General features: G+C 46.9%; 1 protein-coding gene across 3 annotated transcripts in view; it reads right to left on the bottom strand.

Annotated features, from left to right (window-relative positions):
• The window catches only part of CHFR (checkpoint with forkhead and ring finger domains), a 30,293-nt gene extending 7,693 nt beyond the window's left edge, over positions 1-22,600 (bottom strand). The window contains exons 1-13 of one of the 3 annotated variants that reach the window (XM_072722516.1): positions 21,853-22,600; positions 21,508-21,651; positions 16,032-16,131; positions 11,527-11,636; positions 10,668-10,727; positions 10,328-10,537; positions 7,363-7,530; positions 5,569-5,728; positions 4,544-4,698; positions 4,292-4,454; positions 2,391-2,533; positions 1,130-1,246; positions 370-453 (exon numbers count right to left, since the gene is read on the bottom strand). In XM_072722516.1, coding sequence (XP_072578617.1) covers positions 370-453; positions 1,130-1,246; positions 2,391-2,533; positions 4,292-4,454; positions 4,544-4,698; positions 5,569-5,728; positions 7,363-7,530; positions 10,328-10,537; positions 10,668-10,727; positions 11,527-11,636; positions 16,032-16,131; positions 21,508-21,640 — 1,603 coding nt within the window. In that variant the 5' untranslated portion in view covers positions 21,641-21,651; positions 21,853-22,600. Of the gene's footprint in view, positions 1-369; positions 454-1,129; positions 1,247-2,390; positions 2,534-4,291; positions 4,455-4,543; positions 4,699-5,568; positions 5,729-7,362; positions 7,531-10,327; positions 10,538-10,667; positions 10,728-11,526; positions 11,637-16,031; positions 16,132-21,507; positions 21,715-21,852 lie in introns of those variants that run through there. The other 2 variants (XM_072722518.1, XM_072722517.1) reach the window with 2 other exon arrangements.
• Positions 22,601-23,751: the final 1,151 nt, after the last annotated feature.

The following is a 23,751-nucleotide window of genomic DNA, read 5'->3' as shown; positions in this document are numbered from 1 at the left end:
TGAATAAATCAAATCTTTAAAAAATAAATAAAAAATAAAATGAGAACAGGTACAACAACTTCCATTCCACTCCCTCCCAACATGGACAGCTCTCTCCTCGGTACCTCAAGGTCTGAACACTGCAGCTAGACCAGGCGTTTTCTGTGCTGGTATCCTTAACATGTAAGGAAACCCTCCCCGACTGAACTCCATGTCCCCACAGCTGTCCTGTTACTGCCTGGTTTCACATTAGCACAGAGTGACACTTGTATGTCAGGAGGAAGTATGGTCACTAATGTTGGCCTTCCCCAACTCAGGCCATGCTATCCGTCACCGCCCTCAAGTGCACCAGAACAGGCTGAAGCAACTCAGCTGGAGAGCCGGCATTACCACAGAATGGGGCCAGGCAGCCAAGGCAGCCCGCCCGGGCGCAGCCCCAGTACAGGTGGCAGAAAGGCTGTAGGCAAACGGCACCTGCGGGACACAGCACAACGGCCAGTCAGGCCACTTCAGTGAGGAATGAATTCAAATAACCATTCAATAAATGACAAATTCAATTGTAATAGCAATCCCAGAATTGCAAATTAAAACACTGTATTTCACGTATTATATTTAAAAGTGACACATCATAGGGCACCCGCGGGGCTCAGTCGGTTGGCTGTCCGCCTCTTGGTTTTGACTCAGGTCACAATGTCAGGGTCATGAAGTTGAGCCCCATGTCAGGCTCTGAGCTCAGTGGGGAGTCTGCCTGAGATTCTCTCTCTCCCTCTGCCCACCCACTCTCATGCTTGCACACTCTCTTTTAAATAAACAAATAAAAATCTTAAAACAGAAGTGACACACTATAGAAATATTATGGACTTGGTGTGGGGACAAATATCAGATGCAGACTTCAGAAAGAGAACCACCCATACATGAAAATGAGGTGTGTGACAGAGTGGGTTATCAACTGATGGCAAAGATGATTAGTCAACATGATTGTACACGGACAACCGAGTCTGCAGATGAGAAAACACAGCCACGTCTTTACTTCACACCATGCACCACAGTCAACACTGTCCTGAAACCTGAGCCTGGAAGGATCCACAGGACAGGCTCTGTGGCAGGGAGGTGGCTCAGGAAGGCAGTAAATGCTCACACCCTTACTCACACTGCTGGGGGGCGATGCGGGGGTCCTGCTCACGTTCTGCCCTCCGGTCGGGCATGGGCTGGAAGCAGCAGGTGCATATGGCATGGCTTCCTTGCAGGGCGCACACATAATCCTGGGCTGCAGAACAGACAGGACATTTAGGCAGCACATACTGGCAGATGGGCAGAAAGAACCAGTCAGACCCACATGGAGAGGAATGGCGGGAAAGCAAACAAGGAAACTGATCCACAAGAAAACCTGGGGAAAACTCAGACCTGTTTTCTTAAATGGCCAAATGATAGCCAATCATTTAAATGAAACATTTTAAATAAAATGAAAAACAAGCAAAGCGATCTTTCAGTTCAGCAGTCGTAGCAAGATTTCAAAGATCCTTGAAGGTTTTCTACCATTTCCTTAGGCCAGAAAGCACACATCATTAAACAACAAAGCAAGTTCTATATTAATCTTTGTGTCTTCCAAATAAACAAGTGATGGGCCTGGTGGGCCTGATGGACATGGCTGGCTGACCCCACTCTAAGAGTTGTGTCCACAGAGCCCAGGCCCTGCATACTTGACGGCCTCATAGGAGGCTCCATCTGTGCACACACACTTGCTACAGGCCCCATCCCACTGGGGACTTCCATCTGCAATTTGAAAATGATGGGGTCTACCTGAGGAATGGTAGAGTTGGTTTTGTGACCAGGTGCTGCACTGCCCATGGCTCCAGGTCACAATCCTGGGTCAGTGGTCTCATGACAGGCTCAGACCCACAGCAACTAAGAAACTGGGCCCTGTGGGGCCATGCCTACAGAATGGCCAGGGCCAAAAACATAAGATTCCACCTGTACTCTCTCCCTTTCCTGATGGCATCTGGGGACCCAGCCCACTAGAAGCAGGCAGTGGGGCAGAGCTCAGGTTGGCTCTGATGACATCATGACCCGCTGCCGAAAAGAAGCCAGTCTCTCATTTAAGGGGCCCATGTGTGATGGGTGTGATGGTCATTTCTGCTCTAGCCAGCAACTCTGGGGTGCCAGCTGCCTGAAGCAAATGTCAGGATCAGGACTGAACTCCTAGGAGTGCCCAGGAGCAGGGTCCATGAGACAAGTCAACTCTCTGGTTTCTTAGCCCAAAACAGAACATGAGAAGCAATGGGGTCTGAGAGGTGGCAAGACCATGGAGGCAGTGACAGGACTGGGATAGGAATGGGGGAGGAGCCAGCAAGAATATAGGCTGTGTCCTGGGCAGTCATGGCAGGACAACAGCAGAGAAGGTGGTGTCTCACCTGTCTTGACACTGGTGGAGGTTGACGGCGCATCCCCAGCAGCCTGTGGTACCCCTGGCTCACTGTTAGGCCCTGGGCAGGGGAGGGCCTGCCCACCCTGCCTCCGGTACTCAGGGCACTGCCTGCATACAATGTACGGCTGGCTGCAAGAAAAGCACACAAACCCCTCGATTGTGGGGAAGCACACGGTGGGTGACGGCGACAACGCCCCTAGCCCTTATGACAAGACGAGATCCAGATCCCCAGACCAGAGGCATCTTCTCTGCTCACAGAGAAGTCCTACCCCAGTCCTATCCCAGTGCCTCACACCTCAGCTCTGCACCATCTGCTGCCGCCCAGGGTATATGAGGAGCAAGCACGGCATGCCCCACTGGGCACCCAGTGCTCATCCTGGAAGAACAGCACTTGGAGGACTCTGTTCCTTGCCACCTGCTGGCTCCCCTCTGCTGTAAGGATTCCAGACTACCTCATCCCTCTTGGCAGCTCCTAACATACAGAGACTTGTCCTGCCCACTCCTGCTGCTTTGGCATAGCATCCCCCAGAGCATGGCCACTCAGTCCCCACACGGGGCTAGATACACACTCACAGGTTCAATGCTGGGTGAGCTGTGGATGACATCCAGAAACACACCCAGCTTGCCAAGTGCACTCAGGACTCACCCTGGGCCCCTAAATGTGCCATGGTATGTTGCTGTTCTCTAGGGGCCTTCCAACCCGCCGCAGGAGCCCTGCCCCACTAACTTTATGCACTTCAGTTGAGCTTTCCAAAAACATAGTTGGTAAAATGGAATCCATAGGAAAAATACAGACTCTTCCCTCACTTGAGCCAGAGAGCAGCTTCCTGAGCCCACCTCTAATGGCAAGAGCCAGCAAAGGAAGAGTAAGGCCCGACTGACACCACTGGTGAGAAGACACTCAACTTCAGTTAGGAACGAGACAGCTGTTATCTCAGGCAACATCAAGTGTGGCCAGGGGTTCCTGACATCCCTCCACAACCCCAGGAAGGCCAGCATTCCATGATGGGCATGGAATGACCCAAGTGGCAGGTCCAGCCCTCTGACCTGACCATTCCACATCCACTCCGCTGGTAGGTACTGTAGCATGGCTTCACAAGTCAGAGTTTTAGAAACACCACAATCCCATCTGTAGAGGAATACTGTGGCTACGTATATGAGTGGCTGGAAGGATACACAAAGAAGTGTTCATGCTCAAGCGATTTTTGATTTCTTCCTTTTGCTTGACCATTATTTGTAAATTTTACAAAAAGAAACAAAAAGATAATAAATTTGGAAAATTTGATTTTTGTCTTTCTAAATGTGATGCTCCATCTAAAACTCAAGTCTATGGACTTCTGAGTCAGGAAACACCAGCATTTTACAGCAGATAAAATAAGGTCTCCTAGAATTGCATCCTCTTGGCCAGGTGGCCATGGCTTCTCTACAGTAACATCCTGACAACTGAGGATAACGCAACTTATGCCATAGGACTCAACGGTCACTAGATAAGCTACAGAGTAAATGCACTTATGTGGGGCAAAGAACATGTCAAATTGTGACGTTGTCATAGCCAGTGAATCACAGCACCCGACGAGGTGTCAGCAAATAACAGTGTGGGTTATGGTGGCCATTGTTTTCTAACAGACATCAGCGTCAAACCATTCATTAGCTGCTATACCTGAAACTCAAAGGGTACTGTATATCAATTACACCTCAAAACAGCTGGAAATAAATACAGAAAAGAGCAAAAAATAAATACTGCATGTATACCTGAAGGGGGGGTTACCGCAGGAGGCATGGGGACAGATACCACCCAGTCACCCGAGTGGGTGGCTGTCCTTGGCTGGCTCAGACTCCATGCTGCCTGTCCAGCTCCCTGCCCCCGAGAACCAGGCAGAGGCTCACCTAACATCCGATGATTCACTGTCCACATCTGACAGCTCCAGCAGATCTTCCGAACTGCCCTCCTCATCAGAGAAAGACCTTCTGACCTTGGGTTGCAACATGTCTTGAGTGATCTTGTTCCTGGCAGCCATGCTCCGCACATCTTCCTCGCTGCGACTCTTGTCTGGAATGCAAAGGCCACGGCTCTACTAGCTGAGGAGCCCCTGGAGACACAGCCATGGTTTCTAGGAGCTAGGCGGGCTCCCCACTTGCCTGGGTGCTGGAGAAGGTAGGCCTCCACCAGGTTGTTCAGGATGTGGTTTTTACAGATCCTCTCGACTGGACAGCGGCAGGTGGGACACCAGGTAGAACGCTCCATCCAGCCTGAGTAGCAGGCTGCACAGAAGGTGTGCATGCAGGGCTGTAGGCTGAGGGCACAAGGACAAGTCTGCAGACACTCCTGCAGAGCACTCGTAGATGGAGCATCTGTCTGCCAGGCCATAGCAGCAGCCCCCAGATACCAGGGCACATGGGGCATGGCCTGTGTGGAGCATGAGAAGCAGGGACCCCAGTTCATACTGCCTTTCCCCAGAGCAGGATGTGGCCTCACTCAGGCTGAGGGTTGGTCACAAAACATAAAAGTGAGCAAATCACCCTCCCACAAAGCTCACTTAACTCCACAGAGCCTGGAAGCCCTGCTTCTCAGGGTGCTCTACTCCTTGCATATGGCACCCATCACTGGCTGCATCTGTGTCCTCAGCTGATAAGCTAGGAATGCCACCTGCCTTCCACACCCCACGTGAGAAGAGCTTCCACCTAAACGACCCTAACTTGGTCCTTGCTAATGAAAAGAAATGCCAATCTGTGCTCCAGGAAGGACATTAGAGCAGGCAATAACTCCGGGAATATGAGGAGCATGGACATTGAGTGTGGAAAAGGCCTGTGTTGAAGTGGAAATTTGGACAGGCTCTCAGGCTCCCACAGAGAAGCAAGGAGAGGGCGCTCCCTAGACTGCTCCAGGGATCCTCATTCTGGGCCTTTTCCTAGGAAAGCTCTGTACAGCTTTTCTGTTCTACTTGGCTCAGATGGGACCAGTGTCGACTGAGATCATCACCGCATCAACCCCACGTACTCTCCTACAGCCTTGGCAACAAGGGTCAGGTGTTTGGCTTGTTGGCCACACAAGTAAAATGCCATGAGTAAGCTCTGCAGAGTGGAACCTGACAGGACCCAGAGGCTCGATTCCCCGCGGCTGCTCCCCCCTATCTCCCATCCTCCTGCGACATACGCACGCATACCTCACACAATCATGCAGCAGGTCCTGGCAGATGATGCATGTGAGTGTCTCCTCCATCTTGTCAGGCTTCACAGCCTCGGATCTAACATTCCCAAGGGTGGTGTGGGTGTCTCTACACTGGTCTGCAACCAAGAACTGCAGGGTCAGGTCAGTGTCCCCACCTGTGAGAGAAACAGATGCGTTCTGACCACCTGTTTTATGAACACCTTAACCTAAAGAGAGAAGAGAGAGCTCTCCCCAGTGTTTGTATTTTAAAGGGTGTTTTTAAGATGGCCTAAAAGAAGTCTTATATTCCAATATTTTTTAGTTTTGTTTTAGGGAGGCCTGGTTGGCTCAGTGGTTGAGTGTCTGCCTTTGGCTCAGGGCATGATCCTGGGGTCCTGGGATCGAGTCCCACATCAAACTCCCCACAGGGAACCTGCTTCTCCCTCTACTTATATCTCTGCCTATTCTCTGTGTGTCTCTCATGAATAAATAAAATCTTTAAAGAAAAAAATTTTGTTTTAGAACAGTTAATGACACAAAAAAGAGGCACTCAGGATACATGGTTAAAAAATAAAGACCATTTGTCCCCCAGTATATTTGTGTAATGTCATTTTTTGTTTAAACAAAAAACGTGATTTGTATACACATGGGAAAGTACACTCTTATGTTACCAGGAGTTGTGGATTTTTTTCCTTTTCTTCTGGTGGTGTTCTAGAGTGCTCCTGTGTTGCTAACTACAGATTAATTTTTATTTTTAATTAAAGAAATACTTGGGATCCCTGGGTGGCGCAGCGGTTTGGCGCCTGCCTTTGGCCCAGGGCGCGATCCTGGAGACCCGGGATCGAATCCCACGTCGGGCTCCCGGTGCATGGAGCCTGCTTCTCCCTCTGCCTGTGTCTCTGCCTCTCTCTCTATCTCTCTGTGACTATCATAAATAAATAAAAATTAAAAAAAAAAAAAAGAAATACTTAAACACAATTTACAAAGTCAAATATTTAAAAGAAAACAAAAGTAGCAGCCCTCTGCCTTGAACTACACTCCTCTGAGTTAACATTTGTGTTTTTAGCTACTTTTCCTGGTAAAGGACCTCTGTGTTTCTGAACTGTGATGCTATGTTTAGGTTGAGTGATTTTAATTTTTTTTCTCTTTTTAAAAATATTTTATTTATCCATTCATGAGAGACACAGATGCAGAGACATAGGCAGTATCCTCCCGGAGCCTCCCAGTCTCACTGCTCCAATCTGCGGGCTGCTCTCAGGCCTATGGCACAGCCAGTGCCCCACCAAACATTCCCAAGTGTTTTTTACAATCATTTTAACTTAGGCTTTTTAAGTGAAGATTTTTCTCTAAATAACCTTTACGAGGAGGTTAAAACTATCACTTGAAAGACAACTTTTTTTTTTTTTTTTTAGTTTATTTTTTAGTAAGATCTATACCCAATGTAGGGCTGGAATCCATGACTCCAAGATCAAGAGTCACAGGCTCCTCTGAGCCAGCCAGGTGCCCTCAAAGACAACATATTTAAAAATAGATTTTCATATCAGGACAGAACTCGAACTTGGAATGCACTGCTTCCAGATCATGAGCATAACCTGACAGTAAACATTGTTCAATCCTAATGATGTAAAGACGAAAGAAAAGGCTCAGATTTCCATTCCAAAAAAGCTGAGGCACCACAGGTCTGTGCCTGAGATACATCCCCATGCTTCTTCAAAAGGAGAGGCTCTAATGGGAGCAGCTCAAACTGTCCCACTAGGGCCCTATGCACTCCCCCAAGGGCCAGAGACACACAGAAACCTAAGACTCTGACCTCCTTTCATTTTCTTCCTGATGGGCTCCAAATCCTCCTGATCCTGGGGTTCCGACAGAGAAAAGGATGCTCCCTCTCTGTCTGGCAGAGCTGAAGGAAAGATGGGGATTTCATCACTTGCCACAGATGGACCACACTCTTTTGGGGAGATGTATGCATCTCTGGAAGCTGTGAGAGGGACAAACAAAAGAGGTTCTGATTCATCCACCCTAGAAGGAGACAGCAGGCAGGTGAAGCACCAGATTCAAGCCAGGTCTAGGTAATCCGAGGTGCCGTATATTCTCCATAATACATACTCACTAGAAATATTCAACTACATTTTTTAGAAGATTTTTTTTTTATTTTTTTTATTTTTTTTATTATTTATTCATGATAGTCAGAGAGAGAGAGAGAGAGAGAGAGAGAGGGGCAGAGACACAGGCAGAGGGAGAAGCAGGCTTCATGCACCGGGAGCCCGACGTGGGACTTGATCCCGGGTCTCTAGGATCACGCCCTGGGCCAAAGGCAGGCGCCAAACTGCTGCGCCACCCAGGGATCCCTAGAAGATTTTTAATTTATTTATTCATGAAACACAAAGAGAAAGGAAAAGACAAAAGCAGAGGGAGAACCAGGCTCCCTGCAGGGAGCCTGATGTGGGACTGGATCCCAGGATCCAGGATCACAATGTGAGCCAAAGGCAGATGTTTAATCACTGAGTGACCCAGGTGCTCCTAGACTCATCGATTTAAACAAGCCCAGCTTTTAACTGGGCTTAATAACCTTTATCACAATAAAGCCCTAGTTTATAATACTTTAGTACAATCCACATGTAGTCTGTAATATTCAAATGGTAAGTGTTATTTTGAAAAGAGAAGAAACTGCCATATGGCAGCCAAAAGAGAAAGGTTAGAATTCTCTGGGGAGCAAATGAGCTCCCCAGAAGCAGCTTCCCAGAAGAGGCAGCTTCCAGGGCTGGCTCCTAGCTCTGGTCCTCACTCCCACTGCGAGGGGGCCTTCCCCGCTCAGTGGAGTGTCTCACTTCAGAATGAAGACTATGATGATGATGGTACCTCTCCAACAGACCCATCATGAGGATTCACTTAAAACTTATAAAGCACTTGGCACCCAATCTCACATTTAGCAGTCTGGTTATTCTCTTAGTAGGTTTAAACTGAGAGAGGTACATAGAAAAATTTCCCGGCCTTTCCAAGGTTGGAGCTAGGCTTTCCATCTGAACAATTTGTTTACAGCAAAATTTCTTCTATTTATGATTTTATTTTTTTAGTTGCACAGTATATAAATACATTGTCCTCTTACAATAAAATTAACAATTGTATGTGTATACACACACATTGCATCTTCTTCATCTATCCATCCATCACTGGACACTCAGCTTCCCCTTTCTCTGCATCCTCACCAACACTTGGTATCCCTAGTCTTTTTTGATGCTGGCTATTCTAACAGGTATGAGGTGATGCCTCATTGTGGTTTCCTTTAATGAAGTTAGAACATTATCAAAAAACTAAAAACCAAATTTGCAAAAATGGAAGCAGTGGTTGCTTGCTTTCTCTCTCTCTCTCAAATAAATAAAATCTCCCCCCCCCCCCCAAAGATTTTATTTATTTGACATAGAGAGATAGCACAAGCAGGGGGAGCAAGAGAGGAAGAAGAAGAAGCAGGCTCCCCACTGAGCAGGGAGCACAACAAGGTGGGGCTCATGACCCAACCCAAAGGCAGATTCTTCACTGAACCACCCAGGCGCCCCTCAAATAAACAAAATCTTTAAAAAAAAAGAGGGGAGGAAGTATTCTAGGGATAAGTAAGAGTTCTCGAAACTAGGTGAAAAAGAAACTTCACTGAAGAACATCAAAGAACTTAATAAACAGGGTAAAACACCACTATCCTGGGTATTGTAAAAATGTCAATTCTCTCCAATCAAAATCTCAAAAAAGATTTTTTTTTAACTTAAAAAGATAATCCTAAGGAGAATCTGGAAGCAAAATACAGAAGAATAGCTAAGAAAGTGAACTAAAATATGAACATACATAGTATGATCTAATTCACAAAACATATAAACACATATGTTCTACACTCTAACAACACCAACAAGGGAATGTTAAGGTCACATAGCACCTAGAGTCTGAATTTTCTCTAGAGACCAAGAAGGAAGGTAAAGAAGGTAAAGAATGATGCCGTAAGGACCAGTACATGTAAAACTAGTTGTTGGATTTTTTTTTTTTTTTTAAGTATTTATTTATTTAGAGAGAGTGCACACACAAGCAGGGGACGGGTAGGAGAGGAAAAATCTCAAGCAGGTTCCAACTCCCCGCTGAGCAGGGCACGGCCCGACATGGGGCTCAACCCTACCACCCCAAGACCATGACCCAAGCTGAAATCCAGAGTTGGCTGCTCAACAACAGAGCCACGCATTAAGAGCCTAAAACTGGCTTTAAATGATGTGTTATCCTGGATGAGTCTTGAAAACATTATGCTGAGTAAAAGCAGCAGAAACAAAAGGCCACAGAGTATATGATTCCATGTGTAAGAAATGACCAGAAGAGGCAAATCAGAGACACAGAAGGAAGGTTAGTGGTTGCTGGGGACAAAGGAATGACTGCTGATGGGTGTGGGGTCTCCTTTTGGGGTGATGAAAACATTTGGGAACTACAGAGTGGTGATGAATGCACAACACAATGAATACAGTAAAATCCACTGAAGTGCACACTTGAACTGGGTGATTGTTATGGCATGCAAATTATATCCCAATAAAACTACCAGAAACACCATGTACTATCATCTCTGATTTTCAGCACTTAATATTTGGGATGCAACAAGACATCTACTACAGAAATCTTGCTACTGAGAACCTGATGCCTGATGCCACCTCCACCTTCCTGAGTAGTTTATCTGTCTTCTCTGTAGCAACACAGGTCAGAAGTAGTGGCCACAAAGCAATGCAGCTACCACCAAAAGGTTCCTGTCTCACCAGAACTGGAGGAAGGTGCTTGCCCTGCAGAGGTGGGCTCCATGGAAGAGGTAGAAGCCGTGGGGAAGAGGTCTGATGTGGACGTTGATGGCTGTGGTTCCTCAAAGCACGCCTGAGTGGTGGGCGATGACGGCAGGACCTGGGGGTCGTCACCTTGCCCTGCACCTGAGGTATCTTTGGTCACACGGAACACATTCTCTTTATTGGCTTCTGCAAGCACAGAAAGAGAAGAATGAGCACACAATCAGGGCTCAGGTGGAACACCACTACCGTGGGCAAGACATTCCAGCAAGAATCAAGAGCCCTTACTATGTACCCACTTGGTTACAGTCTCACTTACCAAAGGAGTCTTGTGTGATGTCCTGCTTCTCATTTAAAGATTCATAGAGGTATGCCACATCTAAAAGGAAATTAACCAAATCAGAACAGAGTCCCCAGGCACCAGCTGGAACTCACTTCCCTCTTTTGTTCCTGTCACTTCAGTCCCCTACTTACTTACCAGCTAGTAACAACATTAAGCAGTTTAAGGGATTTCAAAACAAGTGACCCAAAATATCTTAACAAACTTTAAAATAAATAGGCTTCAGGAAAAAATTTCTGGAGCCAGGAGGCAGTCTAGGGAGGGCAAAAACAATGAATAGGTGATGAATTTGTGTTTTGCTGGCATTTCTAACTAACAGAAGGCAAACAAAAGATCCTGCCACGTGGCCAATGACTGGCTTTGTCTACACTTAAAACAATCTGAGAAATCTGCCTCCTTCTTCCACTTTGTAGGTAACCTTCAAAAGACTCCCCCAACTCTCCTTGTCCTATATCATTCTTCTCTCCCAAACACAGAACAACCGCTGGCCTCCAACCCCTCTTCTAGATCTTAATCCCCCTAACTCAGGTTTCTTCTATGTAACCTAACCCATCCTTGTTCACTTCTGCCATTCTGAGGTGTGTGGCTCATGACTTTGGTGGGATTTCTGGAGAATAACTGGGACTCAGGCTGTTAAGGTCAATGCTCCCATTCTTCAACAGACATGAGTCACACCAAGAATCTACATCAACAACAAAGAAAATGTAGGTAACACTAACATTTCTAAGGGAAATACCTGCTTCAGCAGACTCCCTTTCAACCACGCTTCCCACCTGTAACAGGACTTCCCCGTCAAGCACCACCCATGTGTCCACCCTGTCCATTCCCTTTCTCTTACTGTGTTCTGGCTCATTCTTCCTGTACACCAAATAGATGACATCCCCCGTCTGCAAAGGGCAGGTCTGCTTCTTAACAACCTTCAGCTTGTTAATTACTGTTCCATTGGTGCTGTAGAGACAACAGAATTGCAACTTATCCTAAAATTTTCTTTTTCTATCACCACTAGGAAAACAGTTCAATATTACTGCTTTGAAAATGATAAAACGTTCGTAAGAATGATGTAAATATTTAAGGATCCATATATGCAAGTGCCATCCTATAATTCTCCTGAGAAAATGCTTGCCTGTTGCCACCTTACTGACAGTCAAACCAGCAACCAATCTTATCAACATGTCTGCTTTTCCCAATGCCATGTTCTCCTCCATCTGCCTCCTGGTGGACCCTTGGACTTCTATGAGCAGCTCTGATTTCAGCTTCTCTCCTACATCTGCAATTCGCTATGTCCACAGATTTACCACTCCCTCCAGAAGTTACGACTGAGTCAGCTCATTCCTCAAATGAGCACTGACACTTAAGAGACAGGTTCCACCAAGGGGCGCCTGGTTGGCTTAGTCGGTTAAGCGTCCAACTCAGTCTCGGCTCAGATCTTGCTCCTAAATTCAAGCCCCACACTGTGCATGGAGCCTACCTAAAAAAGAGAGACAGACAGACAGACACAGAGACAAAGAGACAGGTTCTAGGTAGAAGCAAATAAATGCCAGGCTACAGACTAGAAGATGGCGTGGCCCCCCAGCTGGGAGGTCTTTCCAATTAGGGAGCACACTGCCAGGTGGAAGAGGCACAAACTGCCAAGGGGACAGACAGGAGCCCAAGTCAGATGGGAGAGGGAGTGCTTTCTTGAGGAGGGACTCCTGAGTAGATATCTGACAGAAAATCATTAGTGGACGAAGGGCACACTGCAGGCATGGTGAATAGTGTACAAGACAAGAACTCAGCAAGCAAGCAAACTAACCCACTTAAGCAAGCAAACCACCCAAGCTTAACTCTACAGCTTCACTCCCAAGGCCTCCAGTGGGGAAGGGGCCTTATTTTTTACATTTGAGCAGACGTCCACTACTTGAGTGTTTGGTAAAGGGCCAGAAAGTAAATAGTTTAGGCTGTATGATTGATCACACAGTCTGTATCCCAACTACTCAGCTCTGCCACTGTCACAGGAAAAGCAGCCATAGACAGGACCCAATCAAGGGGCTATAGCTGTGTCCCAATGAGACTTCACTTGCAAAAGCTGGTGGCACTACCCAATACAGCCAGGGCCTCTGCCACTAGGTTTCTCCTCACGATCCATTCTTGTGTTCTTTCTACCCAAAAAAGTCTGATTTTACACTTCTGTTTAAACCCCCTTGATTACTTCTCATTGCTCTCAGGCTACCGTCCAAACTCCCTAGAGTGGACAGCAGGGCCTTTCTACTCCAGTCTACTGTCTGGCTCTGCACTCATTACTTACCGTGAGCACGCAGGGCCTGCTTGTGCCTCAGTACCTGTAGTTCCTTCTGCCTGGAACAACCCCGCCTCCAGCCAGTTCAGCCAAGGAATGCAGTGGCTGCTAGAAGCTGGCAACGGCAGGGAACGGATTCTCCCCTAGAGTCTCCAGACTCTCAGCCATGCTGACAATTTGATTTTAGTCCAATGAGACCTGAGTTAGACTTTGTATCTTGAGCACTAAAAGATCATAGCTATGTGCTATTTTAAGCCACTAAGTTTGTGATAATTTGTTACAAGAGCCACAGGAAACTAAAACTGTCATATGGCCAGTACTGGAAAGCCAGGACCTGCTGCAGGACAGCTCTAGAACTAGGGCTACATTATTCTACAGTAGGCTGAGAAATGAACTTAAGCTGCTACCTATTAGAAGAGAGGCAAGAAGCATCATTTCTTCCTTTAAATTTTACATTTTTTCTTTCTTTTCTAGTATTTTTTTTAAAGATTTTATTTATTTATTCATGAAAGACAGATGGGGGGGAGGGGGCAGAGACGCAGGCAAAGAGAGAAACAGGCTCCATGCAGGGAGCCCAACGTGGGACTCGATCCCGGGTCTCCAGGATCATGCACTGGGCCGAAGGCAGGTGCTAAACTGCTGAGCCACCCAGGGATTCCCAACATCATTTCTTCCTAATAAACCTAATTCTTAGTGTTCAATTCCTACAACTGTAGTTACCAAATAATCTCATAGCACTTGACCTTTACAAAAATAAAAATTCACCTGATAGAAAAAGCATACTCTCAACATATTGCTGGAAGCCTATCTGCCACTAGGCTTAAAATAGGCACATTCTTTTCTTTCTTTTTTTTTTTTTTAGATTTTATTTATTTATTCATGAGAGACACAGAGAGAGGTGGTGGGGGGTGGGGGGGGGGCGGGCAGAAACATAGGCAGAGGGAGGGAAGCTCCATGCAGGGAGCCCGATATGGGACTCGATCCCAGGACTCCAGGATCATGCCCCGGGCCAAAGGCAGGCACCAAACCGCTGAGCCACCCAGGGAGCCCAAAATAGGCACATTCTGACACAGCATTCCTTCCTATAAACTTATCCCAAGAAAATAATCAGACATGAATGCAAAGGGTTTCAGAAGAGAATAATTGTAGTATCATTTACAATAAAAAGTCAAAATAGTAAGTTTTCATCAGTACAGGAGTTGACAGGTAAGTTATTATATAATAATAATGAAAAAGACAAAATGAATGGTGGATACACTGACACACAAGCACTCTGTAAATAAAAGTGAAAAAAGACAAAGTGTCTAGCAAAACTGAAATATATACAGATGTATTTTTTTTACACATGTATTTTCTAAAGCATGAGTGGGATTTAAGAAAGCTTTTCACTTTTATAATACCACTTATGTTGTATAACAATTTTTTAAAAAGAAAAGATTTTATTGCAGACAGAAAGAGCACATGTGTAAGCACCCATGAGCAGGGAGGAGAAGAAGCAGACTCCCAGCTGTGCAGAAAGCCTGATGAGGGGCTCTATCCTGGGACCCTGGGTTCATGACCTGAACTGAAAGCATCTTGGTCAACCAGTTGAGCCACCCAGGCACCTCCAGAAAAAAATTTTTTTTATATTTGGAGGAAAAAGTCTAACTTGAATAGGTTTGCAACTTTTAGGTTATCACTGTCTTTTTAATTTTATTTTTTCAGAAATATATTTTTTAAATAACAAATTTATTTTTTATTGGTGTTCAATTTGCCAACATATAGAATAACACCCAGTGCTCATCCCATCTAGTGCCCCCCTCAGGGCCCGTCATCCATTCTCCTCCACCCCACGCCCTCCTCCCATTCCACCACCCCTAGTTCATTTTCCAGAGTTAGGAGTCTTTATGTTCTGTCTCCCTTTCTGATATTTCCTACCCATTTTCTCTCCCTTCCCTTCTATTCCCTTTCACTATTATTCATATTCCACAAATGAATGAGAACATATAATGTTTGTCCTTCTCCAATTGACTTATTTCACTCAGCATAATACCCTCCAGTTCCATCCACGTTGAAGCAAATGGTGGGTATTTGTCGCTTCTAATGGCTGAGGAATATTCCATTGTATACATAGACCACATCTTCTTTATCCATTCATCTTTCAATGGACACTGAGGCTCCTTCCACAGTTTGGCTATTGTGGACATTGCTGCTAGAAACATCGGGGTGCAGGTGTCCCGGCGTTTCATTGCATCTGCATCTTTGGGGTAAATCCCCAACAGTGCAATTGCTGGGTCGTAGGGCAGGTCTATTTGTAACTCTTTGAGGAACCTCGACACCGTTTTCCAGAGTGGCTGCACCAGTTCACATTCCCACCAACAGTGTAAGAGGGTTCCCTTTTCTCCGCATCCTCTCCAACATTTGTGGTTTCCTGCCTTGTTAATTTTCCCCATTCTCACTGGTGTGAGGTGGTATCTCATTGTGGTTTTGATTTGTATTTCCCTGATGGCAAGTGATGAGGAGCATTTTCTTCAGAGATATTTTTGCTATAATTTGAATACATTCAAGAGAGCTCATAGGCATGGAAATGTTATTGGAAACCAGAAAATGTGTTTTCTAGTAACTGGACAGCCTAGTGAACTACTATGTTATAGAAAACAAGCCCTTGTTTCTTCTCTGTAGTCAATGGCTTCAAGAGAAAACAGAAGGGATGCCTGGGTGCCTCAGCGGCTGAGCATCTGCCTTTGGCTCGGGGTGTGATCCTGGAGTTCCGGGATCGAGTCTTGCATCAGGCTCCCTGCATGGAGCCTGCCTCTCCCTCTACCCATGTCTCTGCCTCTCTCTCTGTATCTCTCAAGAATAAATAGATTTTTAAAATCTTTAAGAAAGTAAAATTAAAATTAAAAAAAAAAGAGAGAGAAAACATAAAAGTTCGGATAGGGGGGCACCTGGCTGGCTCAGTCAGTGAAATGTGCAACTCTTGATCTTGAGGTTGTGAATTTGAGCCCCATGTTGTGTGTGGAGATTACATAAAAACAAAAACAAAAAAACCTTAAACAAACAAAAAAAAAAGTTCAGAAAGAACTTACCTGGTATCTTCTAGTGACACCTGACCAGATTTTTCATCCACTATAATTTTACAGTGATCTCCAGAGACCAGTTTATTGCCGGGGAATGAAAGGTCACAACCTGTAACAGAGAAAGGATACACATTGGATATGACAATGGGGACTGTGCACAATACTGCCCTTTGCTTAATCAAAGCATGTGGCTGAAAATCAAGACCCATTTTGTATGCACTGTAGGAGACAATACCTAATCAGGCAAGATAGGAAGTAATTTTTTAAAAAATATTTATTTGAGAGAGTGGGGCAAGGGACAGTCTCAAACTCTTGGCTAAGCTCGGCCTGATGTGGGGCTCCATCTCAGGACCCTGAAATCATGACCTGAGCTGAAATCAAGAGACAGATGCTTAACTGACCGAGCCACCCAGGCACCCCTTAGGAAGCAATTTTTTTAAAACTTTTTTTTTTTTTTAACAAAGCTTTTAAGTATTAATCCAAAGCAAAGGGAGAGGGACTGTGTCTCAAACCTTTCTGACTCCCTATTAACCTAGAGGATACCCCATCATCAGTTCTGGCTCCGCATCAACAGCTTCTTGGTGACAATTTCACAATATGCATATATACACAGCTATCCTTATAAAAGCAGAAGTTTAAAAAACTAAGGGACTAAAAAAAAAAAAAAAAAAAAAACTAAGGGACTTAGTTAAGAAATTTTTCAGTATCTTAACTCAGTCCTTAATTTCTTCTTCGTGTAATCTAAGATTTTTATAAATTGTCACAAAACTGAAACAATGACCAAGAGTCACAGAAAAAGTGACTGTGCAAATTACAGACACAGGTACGTTTGAGAAAATTTAAAACAAAAGAGGGATGCATCTACAACTAAATGTGATTATATCCTCATTTAAAAAATTATTTATTTATTCATTCATGAGAGAGACAGAGAGAGAGAGGCAGAGACACAGACGGAGGGAGAAGCAGGCTCCATGCAGGGAGCCCAATGTGGGACTCGATCCCGGAACTCCAGGATCATGCCCTGGGCCGAAGACAGATGCTCAACAGCTGAGCCACCCAGGGATCCCTGATTATATCCTCATTAAACGCAAGGAGGAAACTCTGAAATGCTTTGTTCTCTCTACTAAGGTTTATAGCTTTATTTTTAATAACCAAACATGGGGGAAGATTTTATTTATTTATTCATGAGAGACAGAGAGAGAGGCCGAGATACAGGCAGAGGGAGAAGCAGGCTCCATACCAGGAGCCCGACATGGGACTTGATCTGGGGACTCCAGGATCATGCCCTGGGCCAAAGGCATGCACTAAACCGCTGAACCACCCAGGGTGCCCAATAAATAAAATCTTAAAACAAAAACAAAAACATGGGAAGCAATACAAGTGCCAATCATCTGGTGCTAAGTTAAAAAAACAGTGGTACATCCAAACAGAAGACTACACAGCATCAAAAAGAAACAAATTACAGGGGTGCCTGGGTGGCTCAGTCAGTTAGGTGTTCAACTCTTGGTACCAGCTCAGGTTTTGATCTCAGGGTTGTAAATTCAAGCCCTGCAATGGGTTCTGCACTGGGCGTGGAGCCTATACAAAGGGAGGGAAATGAATTGCTGATACACACAATAGTCTGAAATGAATTTCAAAATAATTGTATCAAAGGAGAGAAGCCATACAGACTATGGTGGACTATCACATAATTCCACTTGACATTCTGGAAAAGTAGAATGACAGAGACAGAAATTAAATGGATGGTTGCCAGAGTTGGGGTTTAGAGGAAGGGGCTGATCCAAAGACCACTAGGAACCTTCTGTGGTGATGGAAATGCTCTACGTCTTGATGGCAGTGTTGATTCCATTTCTTAAAACTCACTGAAATACCTGTGAGGGGTGAATTTTACTGTATGTGAACTAGATCTCCACAAATCTAAAGTATTAGAAATCTTACTTGGACATTATACATTTGTTACAATCTGAGACAAATTTCACCTGTACCTACGCGATCATCACTAGTCACCTGTCATTGGGATGGTTTTTTTTTTTTTTTTTAAGATTTTATTTATTCATGAGAGACACAGAGGCAGAGAGAGAAGCAGGCTCCCTGTCGGGGGGCGGGGAGCCCAATGTGGGTCCCCGGGGATCACGACCCGAGCCAAAGGCAGATGCTCAACCACGGAGCCACCCAGGCATCCCTGGGATGGGTTTTTAACAAGCTTCTCTACACCAGAGCATCATGCAGTTGATTAAATTTCTCACAAGGCTGGTACACATTTCTACCACTCCCCGAGCATGGGAAGCTCTTTGGAAAGGTAAGGTCTTCCATCTCCCTTTCCACATATCAACTCAGCTCTCCCTTTCTCCCTGAAATAATGCCTTAATAATAGCAGACATGTTATTGTCTTTAAATATAATCAACTTCTACAACTCTTATGTGTCTTCCCAAAATTCCTGTTAAAGGCCTGAACCCCAATATGACTGTAAACAGGGCTTGTGAGGAGGCAATCAAGGTTAAAAGAGATTAGGGTGGGACCCCACTCTGATAGGGCTGGTACCCTTAGAAAGGAAGAGGACCAAATCTCTGTCTAGCACTCAAGGACTAACAAGGTGGCTGTCTGTAATCCAGAAGTGGGCTCTCACTAGGAAACAAATCAACTAGCATCTTGATCTTGGACTTCTCAGACCTAAGAACTGTGAAAGATAGGGGATCCCTGGATGGCTCAGCGGTTTAGTGCCTGTCTTTGGCCCAGGGCGTGGTCCTGGTCTCCCATGATTGAGTCCCACATCAGGCTCCCTGCATGGAGCCTGCTTCTCTCTGCCTATGTCTCTTTCTCTGTGTCTCTCATGAATAAATAAATAACATCTTAAAAAAAAAAAGAAAAAAAGAGCAGCCCGGGTGGCTCAGCGGTTTAGCGCCGCCTTCAGCCCAGGGCCTGATCCTGGAGACCCGCAATCGAGTCCCACGTCGAGCTCCATGCGTGGAGCCTGCTTCTCCCTCTGCCTGTGTCTCTGCCTCTCTCTCTCTCTGTGTCTCTCATGAATAAATAAATAAAATCTTAAAAAAAAAAAAAAAGAACTGTGGAAGATAAACTTCTGTTGCTTAAGCTTCCTGGTCTGTGGCATTTTGTCACAGCAGCCGGAGCCGACCAAGAGGGCAACTTCTGTTTTGCTTGAAATGGTAATATATTTGCCAAAAGGAATTCAACTAAGATTAACCCAACAATCTATTTTTTGCTCCTTGTATTAACATGTAAATGAAGTTATAACACTGTATTAAAATAACAATGGCTAGCATTAAGTACTAATTCTTAGCCATGCTCCTTTTATGCATTTGGAAGGTAAGATCTCAATTACTCTGCAGTGACTCTATGAAGTAGGTACAAAGGTATGGAAAGTTAAGTCCTTAGCCCAAAGTAAGTTATGCAGTGGTGCCAGGTTGGAAACAGAAGCCTTCTGGTTGCTCTTCACCAACTTATTATATCAATTAAAGACAATCAATGCATTTTTCAAGTTTCTAATGACATATAAATACAAAGTTGTAAAAAAAAAAATTAACTTGATACTGAGATTTAAGACTATAAAACAAACAAAAAACAAAAAACCAACCCCAACATCCCAAACAAACAAACCCAAAACTAAAAACATGTTCAGGTACACCATAAATGGTAAAATAAAACAAGAATATTTATTTTATTATCCTTTTCTTTTTTTTTAATTTTTATTTATTTATGATAGTCACACAGAGAGAGAGAGAGAGAGAGAGAGAGAGAGAGAGAGAGAGAGGCAGAGACACAGGCAGAGGGAGAAGCAGGCTCCATGCACCGGGGGCTGACGTGGGATTCGATCCCGGGTCTCCAGGATCGCGCCCTGGGCCAAAGGCAGGCGCCAAACCTCTGTGCCACCCAGGGATCCCTATCCTTGTTTTTTATCATAGTACTTGGCCTTCATTTTTTTTTTTAAACTCCAGTATAATTAACATATACATAATCTTTGTTTTTAAACCATACTTTCTCACGTTTTTAAAATATAAAATCAGAAACAAAACAAAACAAAACAAAACAAAACAAAAAACAGACCTAAATATAGAGAACTGATGGTTAGCAGAGAGAAGGAAGTTGGGGGAGGAGTGAACTAGGGGAACAGAGACTGAGAGTACACTTTGCGCGATGAGTACTGAATAATATAGAGAACTGTTGAATCACTGTATCATACACCTAAAACTAAACACTAAGTTAATTAGACTGGAATTAAAAAATAAATTAAAAATATATTTAAAGTCCAAGTGATGATTTATTAACTTTCGGACAAACTAAAATTTTTTGTTGCCTTAACCAGTGCACTTCTCTCCCGGTAGGAAAGTGACAAGGAGGGCAAGCTGCCGGATGGTCACTTAGGAGTGCCCAAGCAGTTGTGTGGAGGGTGACCACACTTCATCTCACCTAGCTGCACAGCTGTTCCTGCCCTGTGCTTCCCAGGTTCAGTCAGCCAAGGCCTATTTGAGCAGCACTATTCTAAGAGGGTATGCTCCAGATTTTATTTCATTTTATTTTTTAAAAGATTTTATTTCCTTATTTATGAGAGACACAGAGAGAGAGAGAGGCAGAGACACAGGCAGAGGGAGAAGCAGGCTCCATGCAGGGAGCCCGACGTGGGACTAGATCCCAGGGACTCCAGAATCAGGCCCTGGGCTGAAGGCAGGCGCTCAACCGCTGAGCCACCCAGGGATCCCTGCTCCAGATTTTATTTTATTCTACTTTTTAAATAATTTTATTTATTTATTCATGAGAGACAGAGAGAGAGAGAGAGAGAGAGAGAGAGAGAGAGAGAGGCAGAGACACAGGCAGAGGGAGAAGCAGGCTCCATGCAGGGAGCCCGACGTGGGAGTCGATCCCGGGTCTCCAGGATCACACCCCGGGCTGCAGGCGGCCCTAAACCGCTGCGCCACCGGGGCTGCCCTCTGCTCCAGATTTTAAGCGCAACCACCTACAACTATAGATTTCCCTCTGAGCTGCATCCCTCGAGTTGTGTCATACCATGTTTTCATTTTCATTCATTTCAAGGTATTTTGTAATCTCCCTTGTGACTTCTTTGACCCACTGGTTGTTTAAGAGCGCGTTGTCCCATTTCCATACTGAATTTTCCAGGGTGTTTTTTTTCCTGTTACTGACTTTAATTTCATCCCATGGAGATCAGGGACGGTCTCCGTCGTGACGGAGGTGAGGGGACGGCACTCTAGGGGGTCACGCGAACACGCCCACCTCAGGAGGCGGTAACGAGAACTAGATCACCTGCGGGGAGCACCGGGAAGTGACAGGCCCGCCGGTACGTGAACAAATGGCCGCTCTTACACCAGAGCCGAGTCCACTGGAGAAACTGGAGAGCACAGTGGGCCCCGCCCAGGGGCCTCCGGGCGGCCCGGGGCGCCGCCTGCGCTGGCCCGACCCCGGGCCCTCCGCCCCTCACCCCCGGCCCCCCCGCCCCCCGGCCCCGGCCCGCACCTCGCCTCCGCCCGATGGTCCACTCCCGTTTCCTCAGGAGGACGTGCGGCTCGCCGTCCCCGGCGCCCAAGCGGAGGAGCCTCCCCCACGGCTGCTGCTGCGGCGGCTGCTCGCCTTCCCGGGGCTGCTCCATCGGATTCACATCTGACGAGATCCGGAAACGCCGGCTGAGGCGCTGGGACCGCACAGGCAGGGGCTGCGGCCCGCCGCTCCGCCCTGAGGCCCTCCCGGCGCCCACGCCACGCCACGCCGCCGCCCCGGCTCGAACGCCCGCCTCCTCCCGCCGCCGCCGCCGCCGCCGCGTCCCGCCCGCCGACCCGCCGCAGCCCCGCGCCATCCGCTTACCCCCCGCCCCGCGCCTAACCCGGAACCGGCCGCGCCGCAGCCACCACAGCCGCCGCTGTCAACAGACATCGCGGACTCCTCAGCTGATCGGCCAGCGCCGTCCGGGCCCTGCGATTGGCTGGCAGCGGCGCCCACCGAGCGCGGCGGCTAGAGCGGAGCCCCCAGCGCCCCGCGAGACTGGCGCGTGGGGCCGGCGGAGCGTGCGCAGACGGGAGGCTGCGGGTCTGAGCGCCATCTTTGGTAATGGCCCAGACGGCTTCGTCCGCGGTAGGCGGCGCCATGTTAAGTGGTGGCAGAAGGGACGGGGTTACTGGGCTTGGGCGTCCGAGACAAGCCCTCGAAGCGGCGCCGGAAGTCCGATGGCCGTAAGTGCTGGACGGAACGGTTCGCGCGACCTACGGGGAGGGCAAGGGCGAGCTAAGTGGACGCTCGCGGACGTGGACATCTGCCGAGGAGCAGAGGAGGGAGTCTGGCGCTGCGCCAGGAGACCCGGCCTGGGAGGGCAGCCGCGTGGGTGGGCGGCGCGCGAGCGCGAGGGCGCCTCCGGGCGTTTCCTGGAAGCGGAGCGGGAGCCGGCGCGTTCTCGGGAAGGGGCACGGCTGGTGCGGGAGTGCGCTGTGGCCCCCTTGGTGTCCTCCCTTGTCCACGCAGGTAGTGGTGACTTTTTCTCACTATCTAAATAAAGGAAGCAAATATGCTGAGGCTGTTTCTCGCCGCCGTTTGTGGAGCGCCGAGGTTTCCTACTTCCTCTTGGACCAGGGCCTCTCCACGTGTCCGCTCAGGCCGGCGATTCCCCAGCCGGGGTGCCGCTGAGCCACAGGCCCAGGCTTTGCGGACGACAGGCTGCAGGACCCGGGATCGATGACGAGGTCAAGCCAGGGGACCCGCGCCCTCAGCCTTGGTGCAGCGCCTGCCCTGCCGGGCTCAGGTTTTAGACGTGGGAACGGCCACAGCTAAGCACTCCTCCAAGGAAATTTGGCTTTCGGGCACCTGGTGGCCCAGTGGGTGAAGCGACTGCATTCAGCTCAGGTTGTGACCTCACTGGTACTGGGATCGAGTGCCCGTTGGGCTCCCTGCTCAGCAGAATGTCTGTTTGGTCCTCTGCCTCTGTCCCTCCCTCCCGTGGTGCTCTCTCTATTCGTGTCCCTGTCAAATAAAATCTTTTTTTAAAAAGAAATACGAAGGAATTTGGTTTCGATGGAAAAACAGCGAAGCGCAGCAACCTGTTGGACTCTGGGTGTCGGGGACAGTGTATGCCTGGCTAAGCAGGCCTTTCTGTTCAAGAACACAGCGGTTCCAGCCCTAGCAGCCTCTCAGCTTCACTTGAAGATCTGGCGACTCCATGGAGCGGGGAGACTTCTACCAAGGCCTGACTCGACACTCTGATCTCTCTGTGATTCCAGGAGAATGCATTTTGGATATTTTGGGTTGTGTTACCAGGACTTACTGTTTCCTTCAAATGATTTAATGTTATCGTGCACACAACATATTGAGATAAATGATTATTTTTTTTTAATTTTTTAAAAGATTTTATTTATTCATAGATATGCAGAGAGAGAGAGAGAGAGAAGTAGCAGAGACACAGGCAGAGGGAGAAGCAGGCTCTATGCAGAGAGCCCGAGGCGGGACTCGATCCAGGGTCTCCAGGATCACGCCCTGGGCTGCAGGCAGCACTAAACCGCTGTGCCACCGGGGCTGCCCGTCAATGATGATTATTACTTGTACTTCTGTTTTGTGGCTGTAATCCAGGAAAATGAAGAGGGTTTTCATTTTTATTTGCATCATCAGAGAAAGTCTTACGGACTCATTAACATACTTCTTTGCTTCGCTGAATATATACAGGTATGTAAAAAAAGGATTCAGAGTTCAAAAATAAAAATTAGTGGTATCAAAACGTAC

Source organism: Vulpes vulpes, chromosome 10, assembly GCF_048418805.1.
Source record: "Vulpes vulpes isolate BD-2025 chromosome 10, VulVul3, whole genome shotgun sequence".
In the NCBI taxonomy this organism is placed as follows: Eukaryota; Metazoa; Chordata; class Mammalia; order Carnivora; family Canidae; genus Vulpes; species Vulpes vulpes.
This window is presented reverse-complemented; position numbering and strand designations above follow the sequence as displayed.